The sequence below is a fragment of the Squalius cephalus genome (genome assembly GCF_949319135.1).
Source record: "Squalius cephalus genome assembly, chromosome: 5".
NCBI classification, from domain to species: domain Eukaryota; kingdom Metazoa; phylum Chordata; class Actinopteri; order Cypriniformes; family Leuciscidae; genus Squalius; species Squalius cephalus.
The window spans coordinates 35,941,555-35,966,589 of NC_137126.1; the positions used below are offsets into that span (position 1 = coordinate 35,941,555).

A 25,035-nucleotide genomic window follows, 5' to 3' on the forward strand; every position below is an offset into this window, starting at 1 on the left:
CCCATTATCAGCAGTGATTAAGTATAAAATATTGCTTGATGGCTGAATAAATGCTTAGGGAATAACATATGCTAAAGATGTACTTCTAAAATGAAGAAAATACCACAATACAAAAATTAGAAGAAAATACCCAACAAAAACAACTAGGGCCTATCTTTTCACCAGTTGTGCTGTAAAAAAAAGCCTCTCCTGAAAGAGGACAGAGAATGTGACGCTTTAGGATTCTGTCTCTCTCTTTCACTCATCATCAGCATGGCCATACCTACACACATTCATTGAAACCTACTCCAAGCACTGTAAAATTACACTAAATAACAATTTTACACTATTTTAACCAAAACAAATACATAAACCAACAAATGGATTTTCACAAAGTTTGAAAAAATAGAAAACCAACTTTAACAAACACTTCTTATTACACCCAAAGCTACCATAACTGATTTACTAAACAATTAATAGGGCCCTAGGGTGCTGCTTTTGTGGTGAAACCTGTAAAGACTATAACAAAGCACCCTTATCATTATTCAGAAGGGATGATGGAGTGAGAACTTTCTCTTTAATGAGCTCCAGTTGCAAGGAGCATGGCAAGCCCTGCCAATTTGAAACAGTCACTTCCTAGCACACTATATCATCCTTTAATCTCCGCAAACACACTTTATGACTATGCACCCTTGCTGTTTCAATGTCAAAGACATTTTCTATAAGCAACTTATTTTGTATGGTCTCTGTCTTTCTAAATCAAATTTCGCCACTTGTTTAGCATGCATAGAACACATTAGAGCAACATTGAATTTGTATCTCTTATGTACCCACCAGAAGCACTAATTAAGTAAAAAGAATGCTTGTTAGTGCAACAGAGATTTTGTTTATTGTGATGGATGCTATGCGGGTGTGGGCAGTGAAAATCAAACGTTCTTGGTCTTCACGATAATGAGCCATTTGCTTTCTTTAGTTTTAAAGAGCGCTGGTGATTATATGTGACCTGGCTAATTCACTGAGGGTACTGTATCTGGCAGGCTGTTTGTGTGTTCTATTGTCAAGGCTCCACTTAGCAAAGGTTGAAGATATTCCTGCTGATGTATTATACAACTTTAGGCTTTTCTGTCCAGTTGTGGAACTCACAGTACCTATTTATGTAACACCGCACTGTGTAAAATTAGTACTGATGTTGTTTGGCTTTATAGTAACATTGGCCCATTTAAGTGAATAATCATGGAAGAATATAACCTTGTAGGTACGCTCAATGCTACTTGATGTCAGTTTGAATTATAGACATGGGTTAAATTTGCACCAGAACAGTTGTTGCTGCAATTTTGAACCAAGTAATGGAAGAATTTGTGTAAATGTGTATCACTTGCATACTTTTGGGAATGTAGAATCTGTGTGCTTGTTTTATGATAACTTTTTAATCGTGACAACAACTGCATTCACTGACACAAAGTTCTATCGACCGTTAGGCTCTCCTTATTTCCTCCCTGTCTGAACTCTATACATTTTATTATATTTCTCCTGCAGGCATTTCACTACGACCCATTCATTTAAACATCCTCATATCTTCTTTGATATGCTCATCCTTACTCCATGTACATCTCCTCACTTACTCATTTTTCTAGATTTTAAATAACTGCAAGCACTAAAACATTTTTTATGTGTGATGCATCTGTTCAAACACTAGATGGCCATCACATAAAACAAATCAATGCACCTCTTAACTGAGCTGAGATATATAGGAAATCTTTTTATTGATCTGGCTGTTACTTATCAATATTTTTTCTTAAAAGCATTAGTATAATTCATTATGCAAATGTGATTTTATATTGAAGTCCTCTATATTGAAGCGGAGAGGGAAACAGTTCCCTCACATGAAAGTAAAGATTCAGAACAGCATGTTTATTATAACATCTGAATCATCTGAACATCTGTATATAAGCACATCTGAAACAAAGCAAAAAGCATTGCACAGCGTATTACCCCAAAGCACTATAATATTGTATATTTTAAGCACAATTAGCTTATATCTATAGCAAATGCAGTCATTTCACATACAGTACATTTTGTGCAAATAGACAATGGCATATTGTGAAGCTCTGGCTATAAAATACTGTGTCCTACAAATAACCAAAGAAAACTTACACATGCAGCCCCCAAAAAAATTAATTATAAAGATTTTATGATATTACTTTTTTTGCATTTAAGATTAAACTTTTTTTTATGAAATAAAGACATTATTGCTCAATATAAATGCTGAATCTATTCATTTTAAATATTAGTATTAAATCTCACTCACTCACAGAGCGCACTCACTCACAAATTTAGTCAAAAAAATCTAGAATTGCTGTAAATATTTATGCAAACTGGACTGGGTGGAGTTAAAGCCGAACCAAACTGATGAAATGGGCAAGTGGCAGAAGAATTGAGCTCTTAAAAGAGCTGACAGAAAGTCAAAACAAATAGGACAAAAGCAACAAAAAAAAGATATATATATTTTTTTTTTTTATTTGAATAAGCTAATATATTAATAAAATAATCAGCATTATTAAGGCTACACTTTCATCAGAATCTGTTTGAAGTCCAAAAGAGATCACATGACCCCAGAGAAGCAGTTACATTTTTCAGAAGGGCCTTTTTTCATCTTAATAGAAGTGTCAGAAGCCACTTATACCAACACACCATGATCATCAGTTCATACGCCTGCAAACTGCTCATGTCGTTCTCCTCTCTCTTCTTCCACCTCCGCACAACACTTTTCTCACTGCGGAAGACTGTCACTTTTTACAGTAAAAAAGGTGCTAGCCATCAGCAGCCACACCATTCTCTGAGGCTGAAGTTTCCAACCGATCTACCACCTGCCCTCTGAACTCCATCTGCTGCCATCAACTACTGGTCATCCCTCCATCTTTCTCCTTTCTCAAACATTCACAGCCTTATCTGCACTCAAACAAATCATCAATGCATCACTTGTTACAGACACCTTCCTGTTATTTAAGAAGTCGTGAATGACCTCACTGCTGAAAAGATAGTGGAAAACTACAGATCATCCGTTCTTGTCATGTTCTTGGCAGCATACTTGAATCTGGTCTTTCACGGAACAACCTGTTGGAAGCCAATCAAGCTTCAAGTGTGCCACTTCATGGAGACTGACCTGCTGTCTGATCAAAGTTGCTTCCAGATCATCCATTCTTTCCACAGACTCATTCAAAATTGAAGAATTGGCTTTCTTTGTGGTGCGGCCAATTCCATTCAAATTCAAACTCATTCAAATTCAAGTCCGAAATGTGTATAAACCTGTTTCTCATTCTGCTACATCTTTGAAAGTGAATTACCAAACACTTCTTATTGAGTTACTTACTGAGGTCATCCCAGCAAGCCCATGGATTCAGCACAGCATGTCATTACAGGTGGGCTTGACCTTGGTTAACTTTCCTCCATCATGCACAATTAAACTACAGATGATCTAGAATGTGGCACCTGATCTTCAGTCAACCTAAAAAGGCCACTTCACACCATCTGGGCCTTGCTTCACTGGTTGCTGCCTGTTAAATTCAAGCACCTGCCCAGACACTCTTATAAAAGAACAGCCACTGCATCTGCAAGCCTTCACCTAAACCCACTGATGCAAGTCAATGATCCTTCACCTCTGCAGTCTACAAGTCTGAGGCAGAAGCATCACAATGAGGGAATAAGTCACTTTTGAATATACCTTCTTCTGAACAGGCTGTACCCCAGGTCTAAAGAGATGCTGATTGTTACCTTGTATAAATCAACAGCATGCACTGAGATCTACAGTGCTTTCAAAGCCTTACAGAATTTCTCACTTCTCAGACAATACTAAGCATCTCTATCATCATTTTAATTTTTACTTTACATTTTTCCACTACCACACAATGCAAGGACATGCAGTGTGCTTCACTTAATAACTTAATCACTTACTCAAATTTACAGTACATTAATTCTTAATAAAATACAAAAATGTCACCATAATTATATAAAATTGCATTTTAAATGTGGACTAAAAATGCAGTAATTTAAAGTATGCAATACTGTGCGTTTAGAACTACTAGCCTACATTTCCAGACCTAACCACTAGAGGGACCAAGTATTTTGAGAAACTCTCCTGTTCCCAGTTCCTTTACAGAGGTGATAATGTGTCAGAAATGGCTCTCTGTAAAGCAGACTCCTCAAATGCATTTTAAAAAAACATTTTAAATCAAGCACAAAAGCTGTAAGGGAAGTCAGAACGGCAGTATCTGTTGGCCATGCTGTTTAGAGCCATATGCTGTAGTGGATGCCCAGGGAAGCATGCTTTCTTGCCATTAGCACTAAGATTTCACATGTTAAACACTCACACTAAACATTCACTCTAGTCTATTGGGAATAATTACTGAATAAGATTTTGACCAGCCACTAGCAAATGAAAAATGTGCAAATACATGGACATAGACAGCCAGGACTTAAAACAGTATAAATAAAATATCAAACAGAATGTAATTGTGACAAAAACAACAGATGCAGAGGTTTTTCAGTTTGCAATCTTGAGATGTTTTAAGCATGTTTAGTAAGTCACTCTGCATAAAAGCGGCTGCTAAATGGCTTGCATGGAAATGACTGAAATTTACATTTAAGCCTCTGAAAGGCAATTTACAGTGAATTGCAAAAAAAATTCTGCCAGCATGTGGCAGCTTTATCTGATTCAAGTTCAGGAAGCATCAATTAGTGGAATTCACAAAGGAAACCAGCACCAACTCTGATCATGTAACCATGTTCATTTTCAAACGCCCATCCAAAATAATGATTTACGAGATCATTGCATCTGAGGAACTACAGAATCACCATAGCTAGTCTTAAGTATTAAATTAAAAAAATAATAGATGAGTTAAGAAGCAGCGGGAAGCTGAGAAGCATTGCAGGCTCAAGCTATTTTCTTCCGCTGCATCTGTGCCAGATCTGATTTGCAAACTGACGAGTGTGAATATCAAACCAATTCCCACCTGCCAGTCAGCAAATGACATTGTATTGCCCACTGTGAAATGGTTCTGAAAAGTATGAATTCATTAAAATCGCATTTCATTCCATGTAAAAATGATGCTAACAGTACAGTGGATGCCCTTTATGTAAATCCAAAGACATATGCTCCACTCTAATTGTGTATACTACTGGGAATAAAAGTAATTATTTGTGCGTATGTGCATGCAGACACATTTAATTTGCAAGTGTGACAGGTACAACAAGAGCGTGTTTTGTATTAGCATTCTTATTTTGTTCTGGACTACGTGACTGTGCACCTGGTATGAATATTTGAATATTTGAGATGTGCGTATGTATGCATGTGTCTCTTTACTATACAGCGCTGTCAGTGGTTCTCTTCTAAGCCTGTGATGCTCAGCCTGGTCCTGGAGGCAAAAGGATAATAGCAGCTCTGTGGGGCTATGGAGGAGTCAGGGGATGGGATGAGTCTCCTACTGGGTCTGCTCCCTCTCTCAGGAAGACCTCCACTGGCTGATCTATCCCTGCTCACTGCCCCATCTGGAGCCATCAAACCCATAGGGCCCAGTGAGCCGCCATCAAAAACCAGCCTCTACACGTCAGGCAAAACCAGTCACACATCATTAATACACTGACTGTGTTCACGGTGCTTAATGTGGACCGTAAAAGGGACTCAAGCTTGAAATTAAAAAACGTATATATTTAGGGTGTTTTTGGATGTGTGTAATAAATCCAATAACACCAGAGTTTCTTTGCAAAGTCAGGAGGGAAACAAATCATTACATATTAATGATGCTGTACTTGGAACAAATGCTTTGGGTTTATTTCCCTCATCACAATGCCTATTTTTTTATCACCTAAACTCACTCTACCCATGAACCTCTCAGAAAAACCAGTGCAAAAAACATTAGATTTAAATAGAAACATAATTTGGCTGATTTATAAGTCTGTGTTTAATAGGTTTCACAAAATTAGTGAGGACTTTTTTGAATAGTGAGGATAGGGGTGGGCGATATGGCAAAAATATTATACCATATGATTTTTTCAGGCAGGATCACAATCTATGATTCTTTGTTGGTTTTTAAGACTATTTTAAATATCTCAAATTTAAAAAAAATTGCCTTACACGGTAACAAAAGAAAAAAATAATGACAGAACATTCAGGCCAAAGTAGAGGTGGGCTATACAACATTTATTTCACTTTATTTTATGTCATTATTTTATCTTTGCTTTAAAAAATAAGAACTAACATGCAAATGACAAAAAATAGGACAAATGCAATAAGGTACAAATGAAATAAACAGTGCTTTAATTTTTCCAGCTACAGTAGGTGTATTTAACAGTAGCATTTAAGTAAGAAATGTAATAAACAAATGTAAAAATAAAACACTATATACAGACTGTATGAATTAAATATACACTGATTCTTAATAAAGCTACTTATTCAGACAAGAACAGTGAGTGATTTTCTCTTTGTATTTTGCTGTTTGATTGACATTAAAGTGGAATTTAAGCAGTTAGTCAAGGTAACATTTAATAAATGGATTTCCACTATAATCAAAAATTATATAACAAACGTGATAAAATGTAACCACTCAATAGTAAAAGATGTTTTGTTATAGCTTTTGTAGCAAGGGCGCAGTATTACAACCTTTGACATCACAGGGTTGTTGTCTTGCCTAAGTTAAACAGATACAGCAGTAGAGAGACAGACATGAGAGGACAGATAGTGAAATATAAAGACAGACAGTGAAAGATAGAAACAGGAAAGAAACGACATCAGAAAATAAAAAAAGGGAGGCCACTATTGCATTGCTCCTGGATGTAAAAATTTGTTTTACAGTGTTAAAGCAAAGGACAAAAGAGTCAGCATTAGGCTGCTATCACTTTAAGACCTTTGCACAGATGATACACATGCGTATCATAATATACTGACACGTATCCAAACTGTTTACATTCACTTAAGATATTAAAGACTGTGTTTATGTAAACCTTGTGTGTATTTGACAGTTTAAGCGCAATAAGACGTGAAAGAGAAATTAGTTCAGTACCGGTGGTGTGACAGGCTTTTAGTGTGCGTGCACTTCGGGTCTCAGAAGAGGACTGGCAAGGCTTTAAAACACATGCAAACAATAAACTTTCATGATGGCGAAGAACTGCAATGTCACGTAAGCATAACCCTAACGCTGCGTTGTTAAACATGTGAATGCATGTCGCATTGTACAGTGTTTTGTATTTTGAGATCATGGGGAAATTTTAATCGTTCAAAACCTAAAATTGTTTTATTTGACCTCACGAGTGTAGGCAAACCTGTACAGAGTTACACAAATCAGACACGTGCACACACACACACAATTCCATGTATTATGGGGACTTTCCATAGACTTGATTTTTGTACAAACTCACCTGCAATTAACCATCACAGAAAACTTTCTGCATTTTTACATGGAAAAAATAAATAATAAAATAAATAAATAAATAAATAAATAAATTAATTAATAATATATATATATATAACATATATATATATTTACCGGTAGTAAGATTTATAAGCTGTTTTCCTCATGCTGGGGACCAAAAATGACCACACACACACCTGTCAATATAGCAACAGAATGCAGTGTTTAACTCCAACGTTAACTAACTTCTAGAATTTAGTTTCCAGACTTCTCTTTTCATTCATGTCATTTTATTTTATTCCCTTTATTTACCTGCATCAATCCTTTCATTTCCTTCCTTTCCTTTAATTTACCTTATTTTCTTTAATGGTTTAATTTTGCCTTCTTTTGTTTCGTTTCCTTTCCCTCATTCTATTTACTTTATTTTCATATCTTACTTTATCTTTCCTTCCAGTCTTCATGCACTACATAAAGATTTGTTTTGAAGGGATTTTTAAAAAAATACAATAACTGCAATATTTCACTATCAAGTGTGCAAATTGTACTGCATAAACCTTTCAACTGAAACTCTGCCTAAAGCTCCATAACTACAAAACATCTGGCCTATATGAACGCTTTATTTTTTTATATATGAAATGAAATAAAATAAAATAAAATAAAATAAAATAATATAAAATATGATCCTGCCATGCATGCAGTGCTTCATATTCAGGTCCCAGGCTGTTTCACAATCACAATCTTCTCATGTTAAATTACACAAATGGTTTTATTTTACCCAAATTTACCCTATGCTAGTTAGTATGAGTTAATCAGCAGGCTTGACATTTTCACATAATTAAAGGCTGCTGGTCGATACGCCACTGGAAAAAAAACATAAGAAAACTTTGTAGGACTTTACTCTTAAAAGAAAAATAGACTCTTTATGTCTCTCAGTACTTTTTGTCTTGATCTTCTGAATGTTCCTGTAAAAAGAGCAAGTCTTTCCCTATAACTGAAATCCATTTAATTTCTGTCTCAGCTCAGACAGGATACTAAATCTCAGACGACACACATAGATGCCCTGAAACGTGGAGTAGCATTCTGTCAAGCTAAGGAAAGGGATTTTCAGCCTTTAGCAGCCAATTAAAGACTCACCTAGCACCTTTCACCTCACAGACGTGGACTAAAGAAAAAAACATTACATTTTATAACTAAATAAACTGTAAGGTTGCAATGCAATTAGTGAAGACTGTCTCTCTGCTCTTAGAGTCTCAGTAACTCAACAGGTTTGAGTCTCGGTCTGAGGGCAATTATTCACAGACCGTCCAATCTGCTTAAATCACAGCATCTCACACAGTTGCCAGTTAAAGGTGCCATCATTAAAGGATTCATTATTAAATGGTGAAGCTTTCTGAGATCAAAACCGCTTTTTCAGAAGAGAAAGTGATAAAAGAGAAATGATGTATGATAGTCCCTAGAAGCAATTCAATAGTGTCAAAGACACAACGAAGGACTAAGACAGAGGTTAATGGACCAAACAATGGCAAAAAGAATTTGACAGTTTTGTGAGTCATCTGATTTGGCAGTGGAAAGGAAAATCTTAAAAATGACGTGTGGATCCCTACAGGGACAAATGACTAGAAACCGGCAGGTCTGGACAAGAGCAATTCCCACTAATCTTAGAAAGCTAACAAAAGAAGAGCAGACTCGTTCAACAAATGCCAGTGCAAATGTATGACTATGCATATTCAATCTTTAAAACACTTAAGTGCCACCTCAATGAGATTCATAACTCCAGAATATAAATACAGTGTTTGTTCAGAGCTACAAAAGCACCCAAAACTTTGAGGTAAATATTTCATGTAAATATTACAGCCCCATAAAACAGCATTCACATAAATTAAAAACTAATAGATTTGGTTATTGCTTTGCTTTATATAAACAGCATTGCTCATCTTAAGGGGGCTGCACAGACGGTTTTCATGTGGTCCTGTGTTGATGATACCACATTTGTTGGATCTTCAACTCTGCAGGCTTTCACTGTGAAGCCTGAGCTATTCTTGCCTCAATCTCCCTCTGTCTGAAATTGTGTGGGACTAATGAGGGCTACAGTGGGATATGAAGACCACTAATTGACCTCTCTGAATGTTACAAGACTTTCTGTCCTGTTAGAGCAGATGAGCTGATTAAGAAATGTACGAAAAAAAAAGAAAGAAAAAAAAAAGGCTGGTACAATTATTTAAATGTGGTGACATTCCTTTTACCTTCATTATGAAAACAGCAGTGCTTTAAATGACTTCCTGCAAATATGCACATATATCATCTCTGATAATTATTTGCCTTAGTTACAAAACTCTGCAGATGGCCAATCACTCCACACTTACAATGCATTTACTTTGCTATCTAAATAGGGATATTCCATAGACTTTCATTGTTTTTACATACAGCTAGTTATAAATAATATAATATAACCAAACCCTAACAAAAAACTCTTTATACACATTTAATATTTAAAAAACACCTTTGTATAACTATTTTTATGCCATTTTTACAAACGAGGACATCCTCAAAAGGAGGTTTTGTCAGATCACTTCTGGGTACAAATGTGTCCTCAAAGTATGGTTAAGTAGGTACATACACAAAACAAAACAAGGAATGCATGGATATTAAAATTGTGGCCAATAAGACAATAACTTAATAATAAGTATGAAAAATGGATATTCAATTTGAAATTTAATAAGGATTTTAACTTTAAGGGATGACAAATGTAATCTAAATGTAAAAACAGAGGAAATGAGCCATTGAATATCCAATATCCAACAATCATTTTTGTTATATAAAAGGGGAATATAAAGGGAAAATAACACTGCAGTCTGGACCTGGCTGTGTGTTTATTGTTACAAATAACCACTATAAAAGAAATGGGACATAAGTACATGTTACTGATTTAAAAACAAAACAAAAAACATCTGAAATCTGTAAAAACATATACAGATGTGTGTGTATGTGTATGTACCTAAAAGTACATACATGTGTGTATGTACTTTTAGGTACACCCAAAAATAATGGGGTAAAGTAATACATTTCTATGAACCCATAATCAATCAATTTGCCATAGAGTTAAACTTTTTTTCCAACAGATTTAAGTAATGCTTAACTGCAAGTAAACTGTGGTGTGGATAGAACTATAAATTACCTTTTAATAACAATAACAGTACATTTTGGCACAGCTTACTCAATGGATCTATTTTCATACCATGGCACCCCTGATCCCTGAGCTGAGTGCAACTATGCTAACAGAGAGCGAGCGGAGGAAATGCCACACTCGCTTGACATAAATTTTACATTAGTTCCCTGTGCCAAGTGTGTTACCAAGGCAACCTGGCAATTAACGGCTAATAGGAATAGAGCAATAAAAGCAGCGCTGCACTGTATAAATATAATGGTGTTTATTACAGTTCTCTTATTCCCTTTGACCACTTTAAAGGGGCCATCCACACTGAAATGAATAGATGCATCAACCCTGGGGCACTCCAGCCATTCCAAGATGGGAAATACTAATGTAGAGCGCTGGTTGAGGCAGGCGTCACATGCTTTGCATTTCTCTTTCGTCTCACTGAGGGTGATGCTATGGAATAGTCTGGGCAAGCTCTGGTAGATTTGCACAAGCTGGGGGTAAATACTGCCAAGATATATTAATCTGCCACAAGAACACTGGTTGGTTTGTTGGCCGTTACTGATAAGATACACCATCATCTGTTTAGAGACAATCTGTTGTGCCAGTGTGTGATAGGATAAACGGTTGACAGACTCTGAGTAAGCTAAACAACTGTTCGCATTATACTTAACTGCCCTATTACTATATACAGTTTACACACACACACACACACACACACACACACACACACATACATGTACCTATATATACTGTATATATATATATATACACACACTATACATACATACATACATACATACATACATACATATATAAATAAAAATAAATTGCCATTGCCATTCTAGCAACATTAATATATCTTGGCAGTATTACCCCCAGCTTGTGCAAATCTACCAGAGCTTGCCCAGACTATTCCATAGCATCACCCTATGAGAGAAATGCAAAGCATGTGACGCCTGCCTATATAGGTATGTAAGTAAATTATCATATATAGGCGAGTAAAACTGTTATTTTTGGGTGAAAAGTCTTTTTAATATAAAAAAAGTTTGAAAGTGATTAAAGGGGAGATTCGGAATGAAATAACCTCAAATAGATTAAAACAACTGCTGTTTTGTGCGTAATTACAGAGGGTGCAGACAGTAACTTTTTTTGTTGTTGTTGCTGGGCTGCGATTAAATATGGTTTAAGTTTAAACGTGTGCTCAAATGCATTGCATTGTAAAAATTGTGATTGTAACCATGTATGTTTTTTTTTTTAAATCATGTCGTGTCTGATGCCATTCTAGCAACAGGCTCCCTAAGTCCCTGCGGTGACTGGTTTTTGGAGAAAAAAAAAAAGCTTTTATCAGAAATACACACAGGCAAGAGTGTGAGCTCATTAATTCACTGAGATGAGTGCTGGGTTCTGTTAGGCTTTTTCAGCTGTCAGAGATTCTCCCTCTCAAGAGGCCAGTTGGCTTTACCAGAGGGAGTACCTTTCCAATTCACGCCTGTTATTTCATCTAATGCTGAGGGACGGTGATTTGAGACCTAAGCACCTGGGTTATTCTGCAGTGGCTGGAGGGTCATGGAAAAGTGGGGGTGGAATAGTGTAGTCGAATAAGACAGAAATATGCTTTCTTTTACAGGACTAAAGTCTACACATTTTATGCAGATGTCTAACAGGTATAAATCATTCACTGAATTAAATTCAAGTTAAGTTCAATCAACAAACAAATTTTCACTTGTCCCTCCTTTTCTGTAAAAGAAAGAAGAAAATTTACAATGGAAGTGAATTTGGTCAATTAGTAAATGGTAAAATACCTTCACAAGTATAGCCACAAGACAAACAATATGAGTGTTGAGATATAACTTTAGTGTGAAAATCAATTATCAACCTTTTCTTTGTATAATTACATCCCATGACAATGTTGCATCTAAACTGTAAAAATGACAGTGTACATAATGCACAAATTTTAACAGAAGAATTAAGTGCTTTTCTAAAATTATAAGCTTCAAATTCCTGCAAAAAATTGGCCCCATTACTTCCATTGTAAGGGACGTGTCTAAATAATTTTTGTGGTAATTAACATGATGCTGTAATCAACACGAATGCTGTCGATTGAGCTTAACTTGTATTAAGCCTGGAACATTCCTTTAAAGCTAATTAGGGTTGTGACTTTGCCCTATAAAAGCACAGATTAGAGTTTTTAGAGGTGACAGGAAGTGATGAAATCACTATAATTTAGGATTATACGATTTTGACTCATTCAAAAAGCATCTGAACTTTAGTGACATATCTGTAACCGAAGTGAGAAGTCGACTGTAAACGTGCAGGGCGATATGTGCGACAGTTGCTATAACAACCAAAGTAAGCCACATCCGCCAGGCTTAAAGCCCTGTGGTGGTAGCACAAAATCAGCCCCCCGAGGTTGTACCGGCTCATTCCAAAACTCTGATCCGCTCCTATTTCAGTTGCCCAGTGTAATGCTGTTTAAGACTACCTTAACACCAACCAAGCACAAGATGGATTTTCTGAATGTTTAGGAACAAGAAATTCGTAAACACAATGGGACGCATATCTGGTGACTTGAGTAGAATAACTTCAGACTGTGAATGTACATGTGTACTTACAGGGATGTAATGTGAGTAAGTACATCCACACGTCCAATTTACGCTTAACATTATTAAACCTTAAGTCTACAGAGATTTCTTTAGGACTCAAACAGCATGTAACACATGAAAGTACAGAATATTGTTTGGGAATTTCTATACTTTAACCCACTATAGCACTATTCCCCTTAACACCTCCCACTGAGATAAGCCCATATAAAGAAACAAAGATATATAAATGACTCTGTTTCCAAGCTACAGTTGCCAAGGTTTGTATCCACACATTCTCATCAGCCTCCTTTGTTTCAAAACCACACCATAGAACAATTAGCCAGTTTGAGCATTTGTGTTGGCATGCACACGCTCCTCACTGTTTGCACTGCCACTTAGTGCCTAATGTCCGGCCTGCCGAGCATGAAAGCAAACTTCCTCCAAGTTGGGATGTAAAACCGTAAAACTCCTCAAGGTGACTGTTGGGAGTCCCTCTTAGACCTGATTCATATTCTATGAAAGTACTTAAACATTAGCACAGACATTTCACTCTTCACAATTCATAATCAACACAAGTATTTCCAGGACTTCTTTGTGTTTCTCACATTAATGTCTCCCTAGCACCATTTGGTGACACATTTGTTCTCTATTTCTGTATATTTTTCTCCTTGTTCTCCATCAGGTACATCTATATTACACTCATCTAAATATCTTACGTCTTAAAGGGATAGTTCACCCAAAAATGAAAATTCTGTCATCATTTACTCACCCTCAAGTTGTTTCAAACCTGTATGAATTTCTTTTTTCTGCTGAACACAAAAGAAGATATTTTGAAAAATGTCTGTAACCAAACAGTTGATGGACCCCATTGACTTCCATAGTATTTTTTTTTTCCTACTATGGAAGTCAATGGGGTCCATCAACTGTTCGGTTACAGACATTTTTCAAAATATCTTCTTTTTGTGTTCAGCAGAAAAAAGAAATTCATACAGGTTTGAAACAACTTGAGGGTGAGTAAATGATGACAGAATTTTCATTTTTGGGTGAACTAAAGGTGTGATTCAAAAGGCAATCCATTTGATACACAAAGTGGAGTCGTTTCTATAGCAACATGACCACAAATAATTTCACACCCACCCACCTAAAGTAAACACTTACTTTATGGATTTGTAATACATATCTTGCCATTTAAATACACAGTGGATGAGAGTAAACTAGCTCAATGAATGTGCCTGTTCTCACTTTAGAGGACTTTGATTTACTCTAACACCAGCTTCTTCAGATTCAGATTCAGATTCAGATTTACATTCAGATCAGTACTGAATGGAAAGTTGTGTGACAGTGGCCTTCGAGACATTGTTGGCATAATAATATAATGGTTGGAAAAAAATTCTGAATAATTGCAGTTTGCATACAATACTGTGCATAGGCTACTTAAAAATGCTACTCTGCAACAATTCAACAGCCTAATTGCAGCTGCACTCACGAACAAGTAGCTAGTTAATGACTCTCTATGACTGTAGTTTCATTTGTTTGTGTCTATCATATGTGTTTTGGTGTATAGTGCAGAGCTCAACAATAAGGATTTTTTTTTTTTTTCAGACTGCCACAAAAGCCTGATTAATAGAGTACATTTTTATATTTTCTAGATTGATTTTAGCAATGTACTTTTATATTAGCTAAAAAGTTTACTTTATCTTAACAAAAACAATTAATAAATTCATAAAGACACTTTTGCTAGAAATTGATGTCATAAAATGCAGAACATTAACTGATTGTAGTTTTTAACATTCATACTGATGCTTTCAAAACTATAAGACATTCATGCAATTTCAACAAAAACCTCATCTAGCTAATTTTATCTTGGTGACAAATCAGCAGAATTTGCAACAACAATACAGAATGCCAATCTCAGAGAAAGCCAAACGTTTATATTTGGAAGGCACAAAAATGGATGTACAAGATGAATGAATGTAAAAATTTGTGGCAGCGCAGCAGTAGCTCGAAAAGGTAAATGACTGTCTTGTCAACGGACCCAAAATTAAATCCTTATTGTTGAAACCTGCAGTTTGTTTGATTGGCCGACATAAATTGTGTTGTATCGTAAGTCACTTTGGACTATAAGTCCAGAAAAACTAAACACAAACACACGCACTCACATGTTTCCTTAGCTATCTAAATGGGTATATTTCATAGACTTCAACTGTTTTTATGAACAGCTAGTTATAAATATAATAACCTACCCTACCCCTAACAGAAAACTTTCTGCATTTTTACATTTAAAAAAAAAATTACTTTATTTATTTTTACAAATAAGGCTGTCCCCAAGGCTTTGTCAAATTTAGCTCACTTCTGGGTATAAATTTATCTCCAAAATATAGGCACACACACACACACACACATTCTTGTACATTTATCTTTATGAGGACATTCATTGACACAATGCAATCTCTAGCCGCTTACCCTAACCTTACCCATCACAACTAAGTGCCTAACCCAAACCCTTACCCTAAACCTACCCTTAACCTAATTATAACCTTATCCCTAAAACCAAGTCTCGACCCTCAAACAGGCCTTTAAAGGGGTCTCAGAAAGTGAGGACTGGCCAAAATGTCCTCACTTTACTCTCTTTGTCCTCACTCCAATGGTCTAAAACTCAAACTGGTCCTCACAAAGATAGTTGTACAAGTACACACACACACACACACACACACACACACAAAATACAGTGACTTATATTTCAGAAAATACAGTATCTTTTCTAGCTGTGCTACTGGAGTTTGCACAAAAGTGGCAAAAGAATCTTTGGTGTGTGACAGATGGTTTAGAGCACGCTTTAGGGCACACTCTTGCGCTTAGCAACAACTGACCCACTGAGTTTCCCCTCGTTATTGACTCCAAATCAGCCAAAATGAGATCAAACATCAGGGGGTTGGGGTTTTCTTGCTGGAACTACCACATGCCTGAAATATTTGACTGCAGAGATGTGAAATGCAATTTCCCCTCACTTAGCACATGGAGTATTCTATGGCCTGGTGTAACAAAGAATTTCATATCAGATAACAATAATAACACATCCCAAATGGCACATGGTCCTGGAAGAACACCTGATTATGGTATATATCTAACATCTTCACCTTTCTCTCTCTCTCTATGCCTATCTAGTCTCACTCCATGCATATGTTCTGTGCACTTGAAAGCAACATCATCATAAAAACCTTTTAGTGGTCACAACGTGTTACACGTGCTACCCTGAAACTTTCCACTGGCATCCTCCGAGGCAGAGGGGGACCTTTAGATTCCCACCTGCTGAAGCCAGACTCTTTCCTGCACCCCTCTGTCCATCTCTGTGTGATCCCATGCCCTCGTTCTCTACTCTTCCACCAACGGTCCCTCCCCTGCACCCACCCTCCTCGCTCCAAGTTCAACAAATCAGGGAAGATAGAGAACACACAGATGCTGTTCTGCTTCTTACCACAGCTTGCTGTGAGGCCAGTCCTGACCTCTTGGTAGACCCCTGTCTGGAGCTCAGTCTCTTCCAAGACTCGGAGAAGCGCCCTCTGGTGGAGGGGCGTCCGGGCCCCTGTGCCTCCTCCCTTGTGGTGCTGACCTTGAAGCCTTCTCTTCTCCCCTCCCACTTTCTTTTAGTCATAACTCTGAAGGTTTTCTTGACGACTCTGGAACAAAAGCCACGGAAACAAGGAACCCTACAATGTGATGATTCGTCTTCCTCTAAAACTCTCCTCAAGTGTCAGGGCATCTCTTTCCTGTCCTTTTCTTGAACAGAGAAGCAAAAGAAGTGGAGGGAGTTTGGCTTTTACACCCTGTTGCATGTGGTCCCGCAGCTTCAGTTAATGTACGAGGCTTCACCCGTAGATATAATAACACAGAAGGAGAGAGAGACAGAAAAAAAATGTAGCCTGCACGGCCCCGCCTGCAAGGTTCCTTTCCTGGTTTCAGTCTTCTGATGTCTTCAAACTGAGCGGGCAAAGGCAAAGCGAGTCATTCTGGAACTGAGCTCTCATCCTCACACTCTCTCCCCACCCTCATTCACACACTCTCCCTCCCTTCCTCCCTCCCTCTCCACTTGTTATATCTCCCTCTCTCATCTGCTTCACTGCCAAAGTTCACAGCTCACGTGTCGCCAGCTCTTGCGGTACAGCGTTTGTGGAGATTAAAGAGTTATTCAGAACAGAAGGTTTCTACAGGTTCCCCCTCTCTTTCTCCCCCTGTGGTCCCACACTGGTTTTAATCGACACAAGAATGCAGGTTTCACATCAGCAGAGCCCCACACACTCACCGTACAAAACACTTACTACTTTGTGATTTCAAGACCTAATAACTTTTGTTACATCTAACATGAAAGGTGATTCACCAAGATCTGTACATCTTAAGGCCCATTTTGGTACCACAGAGAGGTGACCCCCAGAGATTATGTACTGTACCACTTATTGGGACAATGGACTGAGATTTTGGTAGTAAAGAGTAGGATTCCCCCCCCATGAAAACATCTCTGTCATGTGTTCTACGACCGGGGAAAACAGACCTACTTTACATAGATAGAAAATGAAAGCTGAACTTCCTCCGGCTGAGCTGGTAAAAATACAAATCAAAGCAATGAATGTGGAAATTTTAATATTTTGAATTAAATCTAGGCCTACCAATGCAACCACACAAAATCAGAGTAAGACTGTACTATTACTACATAGGCATATAGTAATTTCCGATTTGTACAAAAAACTGGCAAACCATTCATACCATTTACACCTCTGACATATTGTACATTGTGATAAATCCAGCATAAGACCCACCTACTCATAGTTGCCAAGGTTACCACAAGAAAACACCAGTCCAGCATAGCTGGTGGTTCATTAGCATTCCAGTTTACATCAACGCTTAAAAACTAAACCTACTATGCACCATATACTGAAGCAACAATTATAGAACATTTTCTCATAGATGTGATTATGCCTTTTCAAACTACAAATTAAAGATATTAAAAATTTAGATAACTGGGATTCAAACAAGAAAATTAGTTTGGATGGTTTTTGTTAAATGAGACACTTAAGATTGAATTTAGAGCTGAAGGTTCTTGTGATGGCTCATGGATATTCCAATGGCATTAATCAGATTAGAAATAAGAAAGTAACACGTTTTCTAAAGGCTTTCCAATAAGTTTAATTAAAAAGTTTACGCGAGAAGACTAAGGACCTGAAAGAAAAATCTCGGCATGTAACCTTATGTAAAGCCCACAGCACACTGAGTCATCACCCTTGGAAGTAAGCGTGGTATTTTAATAAAAAAGCTGCTTGTTAGATCTGAGAAAACAAATAAGACCAACATATTTTCTGACCAAAAGAACAGTTTGCTGATGGTTAGCAGCAACAATAAGAAACATCTCTTTAAATCAGAAAGAAAAATGCTTCTAGGAACAATTAAAAAAAAATAGAAAGTGAATATATTTTAGAGTTATCTTTAGCTTCGACCGTGTATGACAAATTCAAAATCAAAAGATAAGTAATAACTTTTATAGCACAAAAATAGTCATTCAATGTAAGATTTGTATATAATTCTCAAGAACCAAGGATTTTTCCTTCACAGCTTTACTTTTCATCTTTAGAATAAAATTAAGCAGAGCTCATAAAATTTGCTATTCGATATTACATTTACTGTTTAATTAGACAAAAATTTTCTCCAACCTGTCGACATCTGACTCACAGGGGCCAATTTCCCATTATTCACTGTGGTCATTTTATCCATTATGTCCTCTACCATTTTCTCAGATCAGCAATTTTGTGACAGATTAAATCAGTCACAGTTGCCACTGTTTTTCAGAGTTTTCAGTATCAAGTACATCCAACATTCACACAAGACAGAATACCGGAAAAATAATGAAAAAACAACAACAACAAAAAACAGTAAAAGTATTAGTAAAAACAAACAATATTGTGTCTATATTACACAATATTAACTTATTACTGTTGTAAATCAGTAGGCCTATCACATTTGCACTCGTGTGATATTGCAGACTGACTGACAGGATTATGTTCTTTATGTTAGTTTCATTCCTGTGTTTGTTTCTTGTGCTTCAGTTCAGTTGAGTCCTAATTACCTCCTAGTTAGTCTCCTTGGTTCCTGATTACGTTAAGCAGTCTGTCATTAAGGTTTCCCTGTGTAGTTATACTCCCTGTCTCATTCACAATCAGTTCACTGTTGGTTCTCATCTAAGTGTGAGTAGTTAATGTAATGTTGCTCTATGCCTTCATCTACTGTATTCTCTTCGTGTTCATTAAACAAGTTAGTCTTTGATCTTCATCGGCATGATTCTGTTAACTACCATCAGTTGTGACAGTCGTTGCTTGTGTGATATAGCTTATCTATTTCATATAATATAAATATGAAACAAAAACTATAGGGTAGCACGTGTAACACGTTGTGACCACTAAAAGGTTTTTATGATGATGATGCTTTCAATATCTTGAATTTTAGGGCCATTTTAGTTGTTACACTGCTGTCCATCATCAATCAACAGTATAAAATATATACTGTTATATATATATTTAAAATATATTTAAGTTCTGTAATTTCACTTAAATGGCAATGAAAATTACCTATTAATTGTCATTTAAGTGAAATTACTGAACTTAAATATACAAGCTTGATAAAAATGATCATTCTAGAAGAAAATTTCAGATGGCACTTAGAGGCTTTTGCATCTGAACTCTTCATATATATATATATATATAAATTGGTATCTCTCCAAAGCCACGCCTCCTCAAAAACACATGAACACACACAGCCAGAGCATAGTCTGCAAAGCACAGAAACCATAGAAACCATCGTTGCCATAGAAACGAGAACATCACGAGTTCCCATCACTTAATTACGACATGGCGTGAAAGCAGCATAAGCTTGTTGTTTTGGTTCAGGAGGAACAGTAAAAGGTGGCTGTTGTTTGTTTGTCAGTCAGTGACTGTCTGTCTACAACTCGTAACCTCATGGAACGCGCTGATGACGTGTGATGTCTGTGTTATCAGGTGCGTGGAGGTATGGAAATACATAAGTTGACAGGCAGGTAGGACATCCTATGACGGACTGAATGCAATGATTGGACAAATGTTTTGGTCCTCCTGAGATTTCCACAGAAGAGATATGTAGCCTACATTTTTTTATATTTAGACCACTTCTATTATTGATTGCTATTAGGATGTGAAGAGAGTTTCAACCAGTATAACAAAAAGTGTTTATGAAAAACATAACCTTTAATGTGACAATGCATTAACAGTTAAAAAAATAGTAACATTAAAGCAGGCTATGATTGACCCTATATCACCTGTAGTTCAAGCCAGAGTTGCCAGGTCCACGGTTTTTCCCTACCAAACATTACATACTTCCCAACCAATAATCGCAAAGAGTACTTCTGATAAGAAACAAAGTCTGAGCTTTCAAATTATATCAATTTATCACAAAATTCAAACAATAAAAGGCATTTGACGCTGTTATATTTGGCATGACAGATCGCTGTAGCACCTCAGTTCAAGTCAGCGAGTCTTCCACACAATACAAGTTATAGCACAAAAAAAAACATGCATGAACATCGAAAAGATACATTACAACTTACTGAAATTTATCACGTCCTCATTTAATCGGAAAGATGTCAGTAAAACAGCTTGTAAACAATATGTCACTTAAAGTTGCATTTACCACAGGAAAGTTATCCAATGTACACAATTTGTTAGTTATAGAAAAACTAGAGGACCTTAGTTACTGTAAATTATGTGTATGTTTGAATAAATCTGATATGAAGACAAGCATTTATTAAACTAGCCTATGTGCAACTGAGTTGTTTATTTTAACCTTGAATATTATAGTATTGTACCAACTGAGAGGGTCCCCTGTATAGTTTACTTTACAGCATTAGTTGGGAGAGATTTTTCCATTAAGAATATCAAACTATCGGTATCGGCAGATATCATTCTGCAGTCTTGAAACTGTAACTGTAGTCTTACCTTCATGTCTGTGCAGAGAGGTTGCAAAACTCTCCTGGCTTGGACTTTTCTTGTCATGGAGTCCTGTTAAATGAGGAAAAGACAAAGCATTCACTTTCTATTTAATGAATAATGATGTATAATGTCATTTGTTTATAATTTATTTAAAATTCTAATGTAGTTTAGGAAAAATTCATTTTCAGATCAGTAACCATGAACTTCCTTTGCATTTTGAGTAATTCATGACTCCAAATGATGTCTATCTGGAGTATAATCACTATAGCAGTTTCAGGCAAATCCATAAATCTTACAAAAAAATTATGTCTATAGCCTAAGGCTTAATCCTGGTGACTGAGCAGCTAAAATAACATCCTACAAGGAAGGGGTGAGCGTGTGAAGCTTGGTCTGTATTATTAAAAGCAAGAGAAAATAATGACTATTTTGCAGTTATAGAGCAATAAAAACCTGTTACCATCTGTATCTGTCAGCATGTGTGTATGTGTAAGTCTGCAATGACATTGGAGAGAGACATAAATGGAGGAAGATATATTTATAATGGCAAGATATTTAAATTTCATTTAATTTACTCAAATGCACAGTTTAATAACTAAATTATAATGACAGAAATCTCTGGAGTATCGTGGGTTAACTGACTCATCTGATTAAATCACAGAGGCAATTTCTCTGAGGCAGCAATAGGCTGTCATTTTAAAGAAACTGATCAATCTGCTCAAGTAAAATATGGAAAAAAAGAGAAGGGGGGGTTGTTTCCATCGTAAATAAACTGTGCATCACAATGTGAATATTGGTGTGATCGATTTTATGATAGTTCCGTATTACAATTAGTGGGTGAAACCGAAGACAGTTTCAGCCTCAAACAGCACTCCCACGGACCACCCACAGTTTGCTTCTTAAGCGCATAGTGCAGAAAACAAACAGGTTTTTCATTTCCATCAGGAAAACCAAGTAATGTTTGCAAGGTATGGTAATTGGTATACAATAAAATACAATAAGCAGAACTATTCACTTAATTTGCCAGATTAATTAAATCAAAGATTTGAAAGATACTCAGAATTTAGTTCGAGACCTTGGGTAGCAGGGTAAGTGATGGTTCCAGAAATATTTTTCAGGTAAATTTTTTTCAATGGAATTTAAGAAAAATATTCATTAAAAAGTTCTAAGACATGAGCCAAACCAACCAGCTCTGAGATGATTCACAACATTAAACAATTTGAAGTATTTTTTTCAAAAAGACAAAGGTATTACACTATGTAGATAACACCTAAATGCAGTTAAAAAACATAATATTGTGAAACAGCTGTTTTAAAATTGTAATAATGTTTTCTATTTTATCAGGGAAAGACCTGAATGGTGTACTCAAATTAAAAATTGTAATACAAGTTTAATATTCTGATATAAACATGTCCTTATTCTTAAAAATAAAGATTATTTATTAGCATCTGTGGTTCCAGAACCTTTAGCATCCATTAAACTTTTCCAAAGAAGTTTTAGTGGAAAAAGGATTCTTCAGGGTATCACACTAAGAAAATAACCTTTATTTTTAAGTGTGCAGGATACATACATAGTGTGGGTCTTTACCAGAAATTGCACTGTTAAACATCTTTTTTAATTTTTTTTAGAAAAAGTTAGAAAAAGATAACTCCTGCAGACTACTTGAGTAATTCAAGCAGTCACAAAAATATTTTAAAGTTCGGTCAATCGTTAAGCTGAAAAAAGAAGTTGAAATAATGTACTGAAAGCTTTAACATAAGCACCATTGATTAACAACCTTTGAGCTAACAGTAGTTCTATTTAAAGGTTTACAACTTATGGTTGAAAATCAATATCCCTAAAACAAATAGGATTTTTACATTCAGAACTGTTGCACTCTATTATTGTGATATAATTGATTTCAGATATAACCCCTCTTTTTCTTGGAGCGGAGAGCAGTTCTCGGTCAGAATAAGTCAAAAGTCCTGCTACGAGACTACACCTGTGATAGTGTCATTAATTTTTATGTTCTCTTGTCTCTCATATCTAGCTTGTGCATTCTTTTGAGTGCTAACTTGTTATCTGTCTGTCAGCCCCCAAAACAAACAACAGAAAGGAATCATTTTGAAACAAAATGCTTGGCAGAATTTCGGTAATGTATGCAGAGTCTAGTTCCCCGCTAAAACTGATTATCATAGCATAGTGTCTATTTTTCAAGCTTCATTACACATGGTTCACTCTCTCGGTCAAGATTAAAGAAGACTTCAGATTGCTCTACTAATTGGTTCTTGATTGTTGAATGATAAAAAGGTTGTGGATGCATTTTTTAGCAGTCTGGAGCCATCAATAATTCAAGCTCCACAACAACAAAGTCAGTGTGTGTGTGTGTGTGTGTGTGTGTGTGTGTGTGTGTGTGTGTGTGTGTGTGTGCAATCCTGATATTAGCAACAAAACATTTGTATAAAAAAACAGACATTTCAGATTTAGGGATTTAATCTTATTGGTTCAGACTTCAGAATCAATGGCAATTTAACAGCTATAGCTTGCTATATGCATTCACAATACCGCTTAATTTATTAATATTTGTCATAATAATGATTCTATTCCAGATCAGAATTAGCAGTAGATCAACTGTAGATGCAACAAATCCAATGCTCTCAAATGTCACAGCCTGCCTTAAAAAACAGAGTGGTTTTCTCTGATAACTTCCTAAATATCAATATAAAACATTATGGCATGAAAGTAAATAATCAAACTAATAAGGACAGGCACAGAGACAGGCCAATTGTTTGACAATATATCCAGAAAAATCTGTGAAAGTGAGTTATACAAAAGAGAAGCATGAGTGATTTCTCCTTTGAGAGCATATGGTATAAAGCCTTCTTGCTCTGTGCTCACTGCAGTTTCCAACAGATGGTGAATGAGTAACAGCTATCATTTATTTACCATAGCACTAGTCAAATGCAGTGACCGATTGGCCTCATTATTAATCAGCTTGAAGTTCAATAGAAGTATCCATCTTTCCAGACCAAACTGTAAAAACACTAATCAGAAGACCAAAACAATCCACTCTTCTCTATTTGGTGATAGAGGTTAACAGCAGCACAAAAACATTCACGTGAGGAAAAACGATGTTCGTTTTAAAAGACAACAGTGTCTATCTCTTACCAGTTTGATGATTCCTCTCCTAGTTCTTTCTTTTTCCTCAAGGAAGTCTCTCTTGTTACCCTGTGACGATTTAATGTTCAGAGTCTCAAGCAGGCGGTGAGGCCACAAAAAAAGCCAAAAGGCCCCTAATAAAAGTTTTTATGAACAAAAATGTAGCTTTGGTTCAAAATGCACAGGTGACAAAGTCTCTCAGAGACGAAGCCCTTGTTGACCACATGACTCATTTGATAGCAATGCCTCTCCCTTGGGTCTGTTCCCTGCATTCATGGCATCCAGCAGAAACATGCATCCGTGAGCCTAGATCTCCCATGCGTTGTTCTTGTGTCCCGAGCGTCAGAACCCCAAAACAACTTTATGTCTACTTCAATGGTGCCTGCAAAGTCCTTCAGCATCCATTTTAAAGTTAAGCTTCACAAACTGATCTGTAATAGATGGCTCATTGGGAAAAAAAAGTGTCCGAACTTATAAGTGTCTACAGGGAGAGGGAGAGCGCAAGAAGGAGAGAGTGTATGCCTGTCGTTGCCCTGTCACCAACGCATGACACACGTCATCAGGGGAGGCACCTGGGCCACAGACATCTGTTTGACTCTCCCAACGAGACACGGGAGGTGTGGGGACCAGAGGGTGGTAGGGGGGTCTGGGAAGCCGTGTGGGCCAAGGGTAAGAGAGGGGGGCTGGGGTAGCAGTCCCTGCCTGCTTGCTCACAGATGCAGGTTGCTAGGTGAGGGGGCTATAAATGCTCTCTTATTGAGGGGCTAATGATGTCA

The 25,035-nt window shown here is 36.6% G+C and overlaps 1 protein-coding gene across 1 annotated transcript in view; it reads right to left on the reverse strand.

Annotated features, from left to right (window-relative positions):
- The window catches only part of trpm3 (transient receptor potential cation channel, subfamily M, member 3), a 148,211-nt gene extending 123,896 nt beyond the window's left edge, over nt 1–24,315 (reverse strand). Inside the window, exons 1-2 of the mRNA XM_079870641.1 lie at nt 24,269–24,315; nt 21,131–21,193 (exon numbers count right to left, since the gene is read on the reverse strand). Of these exons, the coding sequence (XP_079726767.1) occupies nt 21,131–21,187 (57 nt within the window). The 5' untranslated portion in view covers nt 21,188–21,193; nt 24,269–24,315. The remainder of the gene's footprint in view (nt 1–21,130; nt 21,194–24,268) is intronic.
- Between the last annotated feature and the right edge of the window lie 720 nt (nt 24,316–25,035).